At 41.6% G+C, this 16,549-nt stretch overlaps 1 protein-coding gene across 1 annotated transcript in view; it reads left to right on the top strand.

Moving 5' to 3' along the window:
* The first annotated feature begins 13,111 nt into the window (after positions 1–13,111).
* ccdc180 (coiled-coil domain containing 180) overlaps positions 13,112–16,549 on the top strand; it is a 28,872-nt gene continuing 25,434 nt past the window's right edge. The window contains exons 1-3 of the mRNA XM_071534734.1: positions 13,112–13,150; positions 13,439–13,552; positions 16,283–16,378. Coding sequence (XP_071390835.1) covers positions 13,112–13,150; positions 13,439–13,552; positions 16,283–16,378 — 249 coding nt within the window. The remainder of the gene's footprint in view (positions 13,151–13,438; positions 13,553–16,282; positions 16,379–16,549) is intronic.

Raw genomic sequence — 16,549 nt, 5'->3', positions numbered from 1 at the left:
GTACTACACACTGTACTACACACTGTACTACACACTGTACTACACACTGTACTACACACTGTACTACACTCTGTACTACACACTGTACTACACACTGTACTACACACTGTACTACACTCTGTACTACACACTGTACTACACTCTGTACTACACACTGTACCACACACTGTACTACACACTGTACTACACTCTGTACTACACACTGTACCACACACTGTACTACACACTGTACTACACTCTGTACTACACACTGTACCACACACTGTACCACACACTGTACTACACTCTGTACTACACTCTGTACTACACACTGTACTACACTCTGTACTACACTCTGTACTACACACTGTACTACACACTGTACTACACACTGTACTACACTCTGTAGTACTCTGTACTACACACTGTACTACACTCTGTACCACACACTGTACTACACTCTGTACTACACACTGTACTACACACTGTACTACACACTGTACTACACACTGTACTACACACTGTACCACACACTGTACTACACTCTGTAGTACTCTGTACTACACACTGTACTACACTCTGTACTACACACTGTACTACACTCTGTACTACACACTGTACCACACACTGTACTACACACTGTACTACAGTGGTACTATAGACCTTTTTTGTGTTTGTAAACAGCGATGATGTATTTTGTGGGCGGAGCCTAACTGGTGGCAGAAAGTGAGAGTTAGCGTATCAGGTGTCAGTTTACAACATAGGAACATGGATCATCCAGACGCCTTCTCCAGTTATTTTAATGGTTTGCCAGCAGAAGACAGGTTGTCTTACACTAATAACTAACCTTTAGCAGTGGGGTGAGGTTTCCTGACCTGTAGCCTACTCACTGTCGGATCAGTGGGTCAAGGATCCAACTAAATGGCCAAAGTTACAGTTGGCCGGACATCTTCATCTATCTTGTGGAAACACCCAGCGTCTATACGAAAGAAAACTCAAGGCATACAAATCTCTTGACGCATACAGTTGTGTACTTTGCGGTCATGTCCAGGACCTTGAATATCGAGATTTATCGAATGGTTTCTGTGTTACGGACCGACGTGCTGCCTAGCCAGCGGCAAGGACATGAAACACAGCTGTACAAGACGTGGGCTATAAACAAGTCAAACAACTATATCCTGACGGCAGATCAGTCTCATATTTCCGATTCTGTGCCGGTCAAATTTAAGACAATGTTAAAAACTCTGCTGTAGATAAATTATACATAACAATAGTCCATACATCCACACTGATCTCCGTTCCAGCCGTTGTCCTCTCCAGATTTTACTTTTCAAGCTTCAGTTTATCACATCATGATATTGGTCAGCCTGCTTACTGAGACACGAGCTTCCTCCCGATCTCAGCGGAGTCAAAACATTTGACAAGTCATTTTTTTCACCACAAGATGGCACTATGACTCTTTAAATCTCCATTACATTGGGCTGGGCTTTTGATGTAAATAGATGACATTAGGTGTGTTGTTATATAGATCTGTTGCACCAGTTTTTCCCTTATTCCGGGGATCTCGCCCGTTTCCCTCTCCTTGTTTCCTCTGTTTTTCTGCCACCACACTGCAGTGACATAACTGTGACGTCCGCTCCAAATTGGTCCATATGCTACACCTTAGGTAGTATACACACACATACAGGTTTATGTGTACTAAAAGGACACTGCTGCCCAAACTGTTTCTTTGCTGCATTAGAGGGACACCTCTTCCTCTTCCACTTCACAAAGATGTGGTGAAGATCAAAAAATCTATTTTGAGCCATACAACACAAATTTAACTTCAAACATTGAATACACAAAACACAACTCAAAATGTAACAACCTGACAACACGTCTAATTAGGAGGACAGTAGATAATTAGGTGCATAAGCCCCGCCCATGACAAAAATGGAAATTATACGGACTAACTCAATTTGTGAGGACAGTAGCTACACAACACACAAACATGTCACTGAAGTGCATTAAAGGGTCAAACATGATTAAATGGAACATGGCTAAACACAAACACTAAAGTGAAGGCACTGTGCATTAAAAGGACACACCGAATATATGAGGACAATTTGTTTTACACAACACACAATACAACAGCAAAGACATACCTGATCTGTGAGGACATATTTTAACAGACGATATAGCCCACTATATAAGAGCCCCTATATACAGAATATAGTAGTTTAGTATTGTGTGTTTTACATAGTTATTGCCTGTTTCATGTTTGCAATCTATTTGTTGTTTTCATGCAAATGTGAAACCACACTTTCATACCATGCACTCAGGGATTTCCTGTACTTTGTTGTCTGTTACGTCTTTTTGCCCCTTTGCTCCACTGTTCATGTATACAAGCACATGAATGAGTGATTAATTAAACTTCAAAGTCATTGCTAATACAAGTGGTATATAACACAAGTAGGACTATTTTAAAGTGCAGTGGTGTATCACTGAAATACACAATGCTATTTGTGTGATATGACTGTTTATCTACATCAAGTATGACCTTGTAAAAGACAGCTGATACATAAGGACATATACACCAGTCAGTGAACAAGGAGCCAAATTTATTAGTGTTTACATTCACAAAGCGAGCAGTTGCTCCAGATGCAGCGGCAAAGAACTGTAAATATTCACCGTGCGTTCCAACAGTTTACACTGAAAAACAATGGAGGCAGCAGCATGCTTCAACAACAAAGCTAACAACAAAGCTAACAACAAAGCTAACAACAAAGCTAACAACAAAGCTAACAACAAAGCTAACAAAACAAACATAATTGCATAACGCATAATTTGACTGGTAGCTGTTCAGTGACTACTTTTTTTTTTCAGAGTTATGCCCCGATTCCTGACAAGTCTCTTATGTTTTGAAGAGAGTGACTAGCAGGATGCTCAGCAGTCTTGCCCTGTTGGTGTTCTTTAGTAGCAGCTAGTTTCCCCTTGGCGACACGCTGACTAAAATGTTGCATCACTGCTGCGACCTCTTCTGGAGACCACTGCCGCTTCTGTTTCCTCCTAAGATCTTCCTTTTCCACGGGACTTTCAAGAGACACTACAGAAGAGGAAAACAGATCATCAGTGGTAACCCACACCCTAGGGTTAACACTTCATTTTCTTTACATTTGTTATGTCACTTACTAAATCTACAACTTCAAAACAATGTAAACTAGGGATGCATTGATCTGACTTTTTCTCTTCTGGTACTGATTCTGATATCCCATCTCACGGTCCTGGACGATACCATGTAGTGATCAAATGCTAATGCTCTCTCTTCCCCATATTTAAAATGTGTAAAACTAACTGCATAGAGCTCATTGGGATCATTCTTCTATATGTAAGGCAACATGGTGCGTTTATTACTCTAGCTGCTAAAAGTTAGTTAATAAGATGTAACATTAGTCCTTGTTTACTGAGCTCCTCTCTTCTGTCAAACTTTGTGAGACGTAAAATGTATTTCATCCTCACAACATTTCTAAATTACTTCCTAACACACTCACACACAAAAAAAGAGCATGTGAAAATTTAGTTTTAGGATGGATATTCAGTCAAGTTAGGTTAAGATAAGCTGACCCCAAATCACATGATCAAAATTTCTAGTTTCACAATAAAATCCTACCACTGCCTTTACACTATAATGCTTCTGTTGTGAAGCACATGCAGGAAGGAATGAATTACTATCAGCAATAGCTTTAAGCTTCAACATTAGCTCACCGCAGCAGATGAACAGATCAGAATGGGAGCCACCTGCGTAAGTAACAGAATGACCGGCGGCATATTATGGCAATACAACAATATTATGTACCACCGATTGCTGTGGCACTAAAAACTGAGGTGGTCGCTAACCATGATTCTGTGAACTGATAGTAAAACACATTAATTTAGAATGGCAGCGATGAAGAAACTATTTAATGTGGATTGGTCACGTCTGGATGATATCCGCTTAACATCTGTATCGGCACCAATCCAGATCCAGTGGATTGGAGCATCCCTAATGTGGGAAATATCTGTGATAGCTTTTTCATGTAATAATGTTTATACAGTAATTATCTGGACATTTTAGTGGTCTCATGCAAGGACAAAACTGTCTGGACAAAGCTCAGATTTAATGCTCATGTATGTGTTTATTAAGGGGGATTAGCTCTTTCAGCAGAATCTTTGTGGTTGCTCAGATTCGTTGAGAGCTCCTTCAAACAGCAGAGCCTGTTCTGCCAAATCTGTTTAACCATTTGCTTTAAACAGTCAATTCCCAGACGCAAGTGTCTCTAAAATACTTTCTGTGTGGACTGTACATCAGAGTTTGGAATAAACAAACAAACTTAACTATAAGATTTAATCTCATCATTAACTAACAGATATGGCTGTCCCCGTCATCATCCTATATTTGACGCTTCACTTTCACATATGTCTCTCAGTGTATGATATGTACAGATTGTAATCAAACAAAGTTGTTGTAACTCTTCTGTGTGTGTACAGTAAGTCCCTAACGTTCCCAAGAACAAGAAGAGCAACAAATACAACTAATCAACTAATGGATGACAAGCATTTTAGTGCACATGCCTCATGCAAGGACTTGCCTGTACAGCTTCTATCCAGCCTGCAAGGAGCTCAGCCTTCACTCTCAAAAAAGCAACTCAGTAGTAGAGTCTTTTGTGTACATGTTTGTGTGCATTTACCAGGTCGTTCATGCCCCTCCCTTCTCCTGCCGGACTCTTTGTCCCTCCCGTCTGTGTTTTCGGTAAACGCTGCAAAAGAGAAAAAATACATATCAATGTCAATCAAAACACTAGCGTTAATATTTAATCATCATTTCAAGTGTTACTTCATTTACAGGATATTATAAATCTACAACTTTAAAGCAATGTAAACTGGAAAGGGAGATCAACTTGGCAATTTCAAGTTGAATTCATATGTAAAGGACAATTATCTGACCAAATATCAGTCTAAAGAGAAAAAGGCGAGTGCTTCAGTGAGAGAGACAAAGCAAAGAGGAGAGTGAGAGACACCAAACTGACAGGTTTATTTTGGGGACAAGCAGCAAGCAGAGCCTCATTCATTTGGTATCAGGGCTTACATATGCTGTATTGTCCAGCATATGCAAGTGACTGCTAAAAGCACTAATTTTATCTTCAAAGTTTGGTGTTGTTGACACTACTAGCATTAAAATAGGTTTAAAAGTGGCTTGCTACGTAAAAAGCTATATTCCTGTCATACCTGTAGATGTGCCTTCTAGGGCGGAGTCAATATCTGTGAATGGAAAATAAATATATGATGAAGAATACATCATAACATACAGTAGCATTGCTAGCCTACATGCAGTGAATCAAACATCAGTGAGCATGCTGGTGGACTGAGGTAGGGGGTCACACCGTCTGAGGTGCCTGGAGGTTCCTCGACAGGTCGCCTGGCTCTCTTCATCCCTGCAGAGTAGTGTAGCTCAATATAGGTCATGTGTTATATGCAGGTTTGTGCTAATTCAAATATTTCATAAACAAAAACAAACAGTTCTATAGACAGGTGCGCTTGGAGACGCCCACACAGTCTGTTAGTTCCTAACACAATGACCATACTGTATCAGTAACAGCTGTATATCTGAACTGTCTTATAAATCTGGAGTGCATCATCCCCTACACTCCTTATGTGGACTGAAATATTGTGTTTGTATGCTTAGGTGCACTTACCCATTTCTGTCTGTGGATATGTGGGGGATCCTCTTCCTCTTCCTCTTCCTCAGCCTCACTGTCTTCACTTTGCCCGAAATCAGTCAAGCCTATGTTATCTAACAAAAAATAAATATCAAAGAAAATAAAAACATCAAAGAAGTTTAGCATTGCAAATGTTGAGTTACAACCGTAATACATAAGGATCAATCTGAAATCTGAAGTTTGATGAATATTACCTTCACTAAGCTAAAGATTCTATAGGTAAGTTATATTTTGCTACACTAAAAATATCTGTTAGCAATGCTTATAATCCTAACCTTGATACTAACCTACAAAATACAACTAACAACAACTTTAAATACCTTCAATTTCAATCTCTTCAAGTGTTTTGCCTTGAAGATTTGTAAGGGACTCTTTCTCCATGGCAAGAAGTAGTTTTGATATTTTGGCCAGCTGGGTTGTCGCCTCTGGAAGCCTGTAATATTCTCTGTGGACACGAATATCATGGCCTAGGAAGTCGGCAACTTGGTCCAACTCGTGGTTTTTGAGGTTCAGGACCTGTGACAAAGTTGCAACATGTTTGCGTAACTGCGAGGAGTTCGGGGTTCTGAGCGCCACACTCATTTGCATAAATCCTCAGACAGTCCTGTCCTCTGTAAGGAGACAAACAATGAGGTCTTGCGAACAGGAATGTGTTTTCTTCTGGAACTCCACATTCTCTTCTTTTGCTTATGAGGTGTGTTAAGGCATCAACCATGTCTGGTGACAGCAGCACGGCAACTTTGCGCCCTCTTTTACCCCGAAGTTCCACGCGAATGAAGTGTTTACAAAGTTTTTCTTCAAACTTTGTAAGGCCAACGGCAACATCCGTATGTAGGGCAGTGGTGTCCCTCTCGAGGAAGCCTTTTAGTTGCATTTTTGCAACTTCTCCTCCACGTCTTCGGTTGAATAGTATTATCTTTGCTAGAGTTGCTTTGCAAAGTTCAGCATAGACTTGTGGTGTTGGCGTCTTTCCCAAGTTCTCAGATGCTAAACCTGCAGTCTTTTCAAGATGTTGATGAAGACGTTGCACGTCCTCTGTGAAGGGCAGAGTAGATGGCTTGTTAAAGTGCGCCTCATTCAAGGTGGTCAAAGCTGTGTGTGAGACAAGTTCAGACCACTTTTTGGTATACAGTGTCTTCTGCCATTAGAGCTCTGCAGTGTATGATGTCATCTTTTGCAACGAGTGACCCGACTTAAGTGCGAGGCTTGGAGTTTCGTAGCAGTGCTTTTCTTCATCAAACCCAGACACTTTCTTGACAGCTTGGATAACCACATGGAAATTTGCAGGACTTACAGCATCCTCTGGGGTATATATTGAACATTCTCTGCACAGTGTCAGCAGAAGTCTTCCAACTTCGTGGAGCTTCTGACGAATATAGTCATATTTGGTGGGATCCTGTCCATGTTTATTGAAAAATGAGTGGGCCAGCTGAAGAATGCAGAAGTCACTGCGCACAGCAGCAGAAATGTCATCGTCTTTCATCACAGTTAACAGCTTCCAAACACCTTGGGATATCTGCTGACACAACGATGACTCCGACATTCTAGCCAAAGACAAGACCCTAGTTTTTCCCGACCCTGCATTGGCTTCCACTGGTTTTGAAAGACATTTTCTCCACAGATCCCTCCGAAGATACATAGCCTGGCAATAGATGCGGTGCACATAATCTTTTGGATCATACTTTTTCTTTGGTTGGCGTCTAAGTTTTAGCAATCCAGTCCCACTCGCTAAAACCTCTGTATTGTGTTTGTAGTTCCCTTTGTTCCGTAGTTTGTTCAGTATTTTCTCTGGAGTCCTTTGGGAGTGCCAAAACTTGAGCAACTTCCACACTTGTCTTCTCATGGGTTTTTAAGTGACGCGTAGGTTTTGACTGTGGTTTTCCACAGATGTAGCAGTAAGTTTTATTACTTACTGAAGGGGATGTGTTTGAAGACTGTATGCACTGATCTTCCCCAGTTTCTGTGCTATCCTTAAAAGTGTCTTCAGTATTGCCATTCCTAACTTCAGCCTGAACTCCTGATACTTGGACTTGTTTTCCTTCCCTACAAGTCTTTTCAAGCTGCGCTGTGCTGACTGCAGACTCACTGCAGGACACTTCAATACTCTGTACTTCTGAGATTTGTTTAACAGCCACGTATCTTGAAGGCCCTGCTCTGCTTTTCCATGAACTGTCTGAATCACTGTGAGAATCAGGTACATATTCCTCCTCTGATGTCTCTTCACTTGAACTTGGTTGTTCAGAAACCTGATATTAAAAAAAGGAATTACTACATTGTGCCTTTCAGGTACATAACTTTAAGAATAATTCAACAAATACATTTACCAATGGTAGGGGTTCAAGGTCGGTCCTCACGTTTTTAACATAACAGGATTTGTGCCAGTAGCAGGAGCAAACTAGACAGAGGATATTAAGAACTTAAGAAGAAAGTCGGTGCATGTATGTCACGACCTGGCTCTGGAGCCATGACAAAAGAGAGGGGGACGCAGGCTGAAAGCCAAAAACATGAGTCATTTATTTAAATAAAGTATATAACAGAAAACACAAGCGAAACTAAGGATACGATGAGGTGTGGTTGTCAGTAAAGTCAGTGGTGAGGGTGGTGTGCAGGTGTGCAGGTGTGATATAAGGAAGAGATGTTGGATGGCTGCAAACAAAACAACAATGCGCGATCGAGGCAGAAAGGAAAAAGAGAACTCTCAGCCAGAGAGGCGGGGTCTTATAGCATGGGAGCACCGGGCCATCAGCACTCCGCCCTCCAGGTACCTGCTGCATTATAGAAATAGGTGACATAGAATGTTAAGACAAGCCAGGGGACCGTCACATCCCCCCCCACAAGAACGGGGTCCTAAAAGGAATCCGGGCACCAAGATACCATAATTATGATCCAAAAAACACACCTTTTACCATAAACCCCAAAACACTTGGCTAAAACCCGAACACCCATATACATTACCAGCTATATTTTATCTGAAAGGCAGAAATATCTGAGGTGAAACAGTGGCCTGCTCCGGCGGTCCATCATCCCTTGCAGCACGCTCCCACCCCAGCAACCGGTGCACCTAGGAAGCAATTTAAGAGGCTAGGAAGAGGCAAGAGGAGAACCAAAGAAAGGAACACAATTCACAGTTATCACTCCTGGGGAGCCCTAGACAACACGTCCGCCACCACGTTCTCAGTCCCCTTCACATAATGAACATCCAGACAGTATGACTGCAAAAACAGCGACCACCTAATCAGTCTCTGATTGGGACACTGCAAGGAATTAAGAAAGGTCAATGGGTTATGGTCAGTATAGACAACTAGAGGTGTACTACTGCCACCCACATACACGTCAAAGTGTTTTAAGGCCAAGATTAACGCTAACGCTTCTTTTTCAATAACCAAATAATTTAACTGACACGAGTTAAATTTCTTTGAGAAGAAGCTAACAGGCTTGTCTATCCCCAGGTCATCAACTTGATGAGAACGGACCCTGCGCCTACATAGCTGGCATCCACATAAAGGTGGAATGGCTTATCAAAGCACGGGGCAGCCAGAAATATTATTCAGACAGAAGAAAAAAAGACCACAGTAATAATTATGTTTATGGTAAAGCATTCATGGATACATCGTTTATTTATCAAAACAAAATACTCACCTGTACATTTCACACCAAGCCACTTCAGAGATACAAAAGGTCCACTACATCTTGCACATTTTTCCAAGCTTGGTACTGCTGTGGTGACCAAGTCATGTTTACAGTTCTGTTGACAAAAACAGTGATTATGAGATAACATTATAAATACCAAATTACACTTCGTCTGATTTGGTGAAGAAACACTGTGTGAGGAACACACTCAAAACACTGTCTTTACTGTCTGAATGAAAAATAATTACAGAAATATTTAAGGTGTAGAAAATCAAAGACAAATGTATTGTATGTGTTTTGCTATTGTTTGTAATGAGTAAACAAGAGCATGAGAGCCTTTCCATTGTTATCCCTTCTAAACTGAAAGAAAATCTAACTAAATGTTTAGAGGTTAACTAGAGACTTTAAGTAATTCAAGATTTTAAGTAATCAAACAATTTTTTATAGTTCCATGAGAGCCAACTAAATGTATCACTAATGTGTTGCACTGTAAAGTATACAAACATTCAGGGTGCAAACTGTACCCACACCTACACATCAACACTGAGCCCTGCCCATCCCCCACAATACACAGTATGACACCAGCAGTAGCTGTGGGGACATACAATACACAAACTGTGATCCAACCTTAACATGGACGACAGAACACTGCCCATCCCCCGCAAAACACAGTGAGAAACTAACTATCTTTACAGATATTCAACACTAAAACCATCTTCCCATAGGCTGCTGTCAAACAAGTTTGCACCAGCCATTTTCTTCACAAACATTCTGAAACAATTTAAAAGCCTATACCCATAAATGTAAGTCCAATCAGCTTCTATGTAAAAACTATACAGTCTCCCATTTTAGAATCTCTCTATGTAATGTTTGCACCTCACACCGTTTTAGTACAAATTTTTCTTGATATATAAGGAGACATACAAACCTTAATTGGCCACTAAATTAAAGTGAAAAATGAACCCAACAGTTGTAGTTCACATGCTTCACAACAACCAGAGGCATGCAACCAAATGATGCATCTAACAAATAATTACATTTATACATCAATATAGATTATGCTTGATACGTTGAGTTTTGTTTTGAGACGTGCGTGTCATGTACAGGCTGTAAATGTACATGTATGTTTACATATTACACTTAGATGCAACAGATGACTGACAGCCTGACTGCAGCTAACAGCTCGACAACTCTCTGGAGGTGCATGTCAGCCCTGGAAAAGTTTTGCCCGATTATAAAACGAGGACAACATAGGTAACAGTCTATTGCGCTAATTTACCTCGATATTTCATAAACTGAATTCGAGTATGTCGACAACTTGAACTTCCTTCAGGGTTCACAAAGCAATTTAACAGTTAGCAAGGCGAAAGGACCGGCTTTATTGGCACAGCGCTATGCACATGAGGCTAACATCATGTTCAACATGTTCACTCACCAACCTCCTAAACGTACACTGATGGACTGCCCACTCCTGATAACGTCATGAAGCATGTCACAATATTTTTACTTTCATGGAAAGTCAAGCCAGAAGGATAAATTAAAATCACTCATCAAATGCTACCGACTAGCTAAATGATGACACTGTCCCCAAGCTAGGCTAACGTTAGCATTACCTGCTACCATTAAGTAACTTTAACCTGAAACTGGTCCAATCAATTGTAAAATAAATCTGACAGTTTTAATCAACCACCGATATAAAAACAAACCTGGCTAGACTAGTTTCTTACCTCCAGCTTCTCCTCACCTCCGGCTTAGTTACGCTATCTCCACCATCCGCTTCCGACGAGCTCCACCCACCCGGGGGGGGGGGGGGGGGGGGGGGGGGTCTTTTTCCTTTTTGCTGAGGGGAGGGTAGTCGGATTTAATTAGGAAAGCAGATGAGGATTTTATTTTATTTTGATTTTTTTTAAATATAGTTTTATATATAGTTGCATCAAAAAGATGGCTTCTAAGTATGGTAGATGGTACATATGGTACAGCCCTCTTTGTACTCATCACAGTTTACAATATTCCCAATATGACAATTCTGAGAAACAGAATACACGTGGATCTTTATAGCCTAGCTAGTTAGTAGTGGTACATCAGTGGTGGAATGTACATTTACTCAAGTACTGTGCTACAATTTTGAGTTACTTGTATTTTACTTGAGCACATGTATTCTGTTTATACTTATGCTTCACTACATTTCAGAAGCATATATTGGTCCGTGCATGAAGTATAATTCATTTGCAGTTGTTCACGTTGTATAATGAAAAATCCATTTTTTCGGGGTATTTCCTAATTTCATTGTCCTAAGATGTGCCATGCAATTCACCGCGCCAAGCCTCAGCTTGTTCCATTATGCAACTTATACAATGAAAATTGAACAAGGAAGTCGAGAGCCGGAAACAGAGACAGCTCGCCTTCAAAGTAAAAGTTGCGTGTTTTGAGGCGTGTTGGCTGCAGCGGTCAGTTTAAGGAGAGCTAAACTACATAAATAAACAAATAGCCTAAATAATGAACATAATTCATAACTGTTAACGCTTTGCTCATTTTTATTTTACACACTTTGGGGATGAAACGGGATGAAACTATGTGAAAGGAAGCAGAGGCGGTGGAACCAGCCCCGGGGATTTTCAAAGTAAACTCACCGAGACGCACTGAGCCGCTGCAGTCATTTACATAAGTCAAACTTTTATGTGTGTTTGTGGTCTTGTTGTGTGACTTTATCCATGATGCTGTAATGTGTTAAGAGTACATTGATTTAGTTTTGGATTTAAGCACTGTCTTTTAATTTACTAGATGATTAGAAGAGAAGGTTAATCTTTGTGCAGTTCACATGTACAGTAGCTCATACTGGTCCCATAAAATGAATTCTTCATCATAAATCATTGTGGTATTGTTTTGTTGGATTTGTATTCATCAGTGATGGTGTACACAACATGGTCTAATTCTCTCAGTAAAAAATGCACATCTCCAACATGCCTGGCACATAACGTGGCTGAAATATTCACCATTTTGTTATAGTTGATATTGATATATCATTTTGATATTGGGGAGAGGGTATAGCAGTTTTTTCTAAGTCAAGGGGAGAAAGAAAATATTAATAAGGCTGGGAAGGGCCTCATAAATTGAAATATGAGATAAGATATAAGTCAAGTCATTTTAGCCTGGGTTCATTCCTTACATCACAGCTGAGGTTAGTTAGTCAACTTATCTGCAGTAAAAGTGTTAAAGTTGTGGCAGCTGAGGTTTCCTGGACAACTGACGATTCTGTGTTGAAATCAGAGTAACAGCATTTCTGATAAAAAACTGAATTATCGGGACAATCTGAGAATTATCGGGACCGTGTGACAGTCAGCCAATCAAAAGCTGCGAAACATACATGTGTGAATATATTCATGAGGGGGTGCAGTACTACAGAACCACCTACAGGGGCGCTGTGTTGATACACAGATTATACACAGTGTGTTGGTTTTTGTGATTTAAGTGGACATTTGATATGAATACGCACCTGCGCTAGGAGGACATTTGGGATTAGCAGGACAGGGACAGTGTCCGGCTAATTCTAACAGTGTAGAAGTGTTTCTATAGGTGCAGAGAGCTCAGATCCAAAAAATCTGCAAAAGTCCCTCTAGTTCACATTTACCAGACGTGTGTGTGTGTGTGTGTGTGTGTGTGTGTGTGTGTGTTGTCAGGACCATGAGGTTCGGTGCAGGACGGCCTGTGTGGACCTGCTGTCCTGTCTGGAGGCCCTGGACCTCAGGTTGGGCTCCCTGATGGACAGAATGGAACAGCTGGAGCATCTGGAGCAGCTGAGTCAGCAGGTAGAGCTTCAGCTGATAGATCTGCACCGCTCCCTCCACACACACACACACACATCTGCTGCTCCGCCAGGCATGCTGGGAGATGTAGCCAGGCATGCTGGGAGATGTAGTCCCTGCAGGGCGTCTCCTCATCATCCTCACCTGGAGCCTGAACCTCCTCAGCTGGTTCCTCTCAGTCTGCTAGATCTGACCAGGTGTATCTAGATCTGCTATATGTAGAACAGCTCACACTCCAGGTGTGTGTGTGTGTGTGTGTGTGTGTGTGTGTGTGTGTGTGTGTGTGTGCAGCAGCAGCTGTACGGCCTGTGGGAGGAGGTGCAGGAGGAGGTGGAGGAGAGGAGGAGCAGGATCAGACAGCTGGACCAGGAGCTGAGTGAGAGTGAAGCAGAGCGGAGCAGCAAGGTGAGAGACCTGTCTGTAGCCTGTCTGTTACCTGTCTGTTGCCTCTCTGTTGCCTGTCTGTTACCTGTCTGTTGCCTGTCTGTTACCTGTCTGTTGCCTGTCTGTTACCTGTCTGTTGCCTGTCTGTAGCCTGTCTGTTGCCTGTCTGTTACCTGTCTGTAGCCTGTCTGTAGCCTGTCTGTAGCCTGTCTGTTACCTGTCTGTTGCCTCTCTGTTGCCTGTTACCTGTCTGTTGCCTGTCTGTTACCTGTCTGTTGCCTGTCTGTAGCCTGTCTGTTGCCTGTCTGTTACCTGTCTGTTGCCTGTCTGTAGCCTGTCTGTTGCCTGTCTGTTACCTGTCTGTTGCCTGTCTGTAGCCTGTCTGTTGCCTGTCTGTTACCTGTCTGTTGCCTGTCTGTAGCCTGTCTGTTGCCTGTCTGTTACCTGTCTGTTGCCTGTCTGTAGCCTGTCTGTTGCCTGTCTATAGCCTGTCTGTTGCCTGTCTGTAGTATCAGTGTGTGTGGTGGGTCTGTTACCTGTCTGTTGCCTGTCTGTAGTATCAGTGTGTGTGGTGGGTCAGTGGTGATTCAGATTCAGATTCAGATTCAGAAAACTTTATTTATCCCATACGGGCAATTCAGTTTACAGCTCCCAGTTCACAAAAAGAAAAAACAACAATCGTTCATTAGACTTACACTCTAACACTCAAGCTTCAGTTGTCAGTGGATCAGTTTAGCTAATGGTTTCCCAGCAGCGATATCTTGTACATGTCTCATGTGAAAATAATTACTTGTACAAAGAAAAGAATGAATAAATTGAATAAAAAATAATAAATAAATAAATAAAACGACAAAGCACAAACCTACTCATTAAATTTAGCATTCATCAGCTTGATAACTGAAGGCATAAAAGAGTTTGAGTAGCGGTTTGTTTTCCTCAGGGATACATAGCGCCGCCCTGAGGGCATTAAAGTAAATCCACCAGACATGACATGGTCTCTCTGATTCATGATACATTTCGCTTTCTGGACCACCCGTTTTTTCCAGAGCACACTCAGGTCTGTTAGCTGGACTCCAATAATCTTGGAGCAGACTCTGACTATGTGGTTCAGACTGTTTTTGTCCTTCACAGACAGACCATTAAACCAACAAATAAAAGAGAATGTTAAAAGACTCTCAATAAAGAATGATAAAAGGAACATAAGATGGTTTTAGAAACACTAAAAGAGTTGAGCTTCCGCATCAGGTGGATTCTTTGATGTCCCCGTTTGACAAGTGACTCTGTGTTTCTGTCGAACTTTAGATAAGAGTCAAATGTGGTTCCTAAGTATTTGTAGGTTTCCACAATTTGGACTGGTTTACCATGTATCTGGCTGTTTTTTGGCTCTGCACTATTTTTCCTAAAATCAATGATCAACTCCTTTGTTTTTGTTACATTAAGATCCAAGAAGTTGTCATCGCACCATTTAATAAAATCGTCAACCAAGCCATGATCCGACTGTGGATCCTGAAGAAGAGACAGCAGGGCGGTGTCATCAGAGAATTGAACTAAGTGAAGCTCTACAGCTGTCTGTGTACATGATAAAAAGTAACGGTGAAAGAGCACAGCCCTGAGGAGAACCAGTGCTAGAAATGATGGGGGTAGACATGTGGTCATTAACGAAGACACGCTGCACTCTGTCTGTTAAAAAGTTTAAAAGCAACAATAAGATCTGATCTGGGAGCATAAAATAAGAGGCTAGCCGTTCAATTAAAATATGGGGCTGCATCTTATTAAAAGCGGAAGAAAAATCAGCAAATAAAAGTCTCACGTGGGATTTGGGTTTTTCAAGGTGCTTTAGTGCTCTGTCTAAAATGAAAAGTTTTGCGTCGTCGACACCTTTACCAGCTTGATAAGCAAACTGCAGTGGGTCTAGTCTGCCATCAATTAAGGAGACCACTTTCTCTTTTATGATTTTTTCAAAGTTTTTCATCACAAGAGATGTCAGTGCAACTGGTCTGAAGTCATTAAAATCTCTTGGATGATTTAACTTTGGAACAGGAATAATAATGGATGTTTTCCATATTTGGGGCAAGTAACCACTCTCTACACACATCTGAAAGAGCACTGTGAACACCTCACTGAGTTGGTCTGCACAGTGACGCAAAGTGCGTCCACAGATGTTGTCAGGACCAGCCGCCTTCCTGATATTCACCTTTTTAAACAGAGAAGCAACTTTCCCTTCTGAGATGACAATTCCATTGTCAGGTTTTAGAGACATCCTTAGTGTAGAAATCTTGCTTAAAAAGTCAGACCTTTCAAAACGGGAAAAAAAGGAATTAAAAGCATTAGGCAGGTCAGCCTCATTTACACCACTAATAGTTGTGAGCTGCCTGGTTTCACCAGGATACTGGTTTATGGATGCCATCTGTTTTATCCCGTGCCAGGCGGCTCTAAGGTCACCACTGCAGTACTGTTTCTCTATTTTGTCTCTGTACTGAATTTTGGCTTTCCTTATTTCGTTCCTCACTTCTCTGGAGACAGCTTTTTTCTCCAGAGGGTCACCAGTGTAAAAAATCTTTTTCTTCCTATTGATTACAGCTTTGAGTTCTTTAGTCACCCAGGGTTTGTTATTTGGGTACATGACCACTGATTTGGATGGAATTATAGAGTCTACACAGAAATTGATGAAACAAGATGAAAGAGTGTCACATAGTTCATTCATATCATCACAACCATCGTGTGAAGGTTCCTGTGCTGGTCTCTCTGCAGATCAGTGTTCTGTTGAGAACCAGCTGCTGTCTGCTGGAGAACATCAGCTGCTCTCAGCCTGCTGACCTGCACAGGCTGATCCACACTGAAGCCATGGTAACAACCACGACCTGTGACCTGTGACCTCTGACCTGTGACCTGTGACCTCTGACCTCTGACCTGTGACCTCTGACCTCTGACCTGTGACCTCTGACCTGTGACCTGTGACCTCTGACCTGTGACCTCTGACCTCTGACCTGCACAGACAGACACTAAACACCCAACATG

This window comes from Centroberyx affinis, unplaced genomic scaffold (assembly GCF_046629955.1).
Source record: "Centroberyx affinis isolate AG114_WGS23_722 - 3 ecotype Tasmania unplaced genomic scaffold, CSIRO-AGI_Caff_v1 ptg002608l_1, whole genome shotgun sequence".
NCBI lineage: Eukaryota > Metazoa > Chordata > Actinopteri > Beryciformes > Berycidae > Centroberyx > Centroberyx affinis.
Note: the sequence above shows the minus strand (reverse complement) of the source record. Positions and strands in the feature narration are given on the sequence as shown.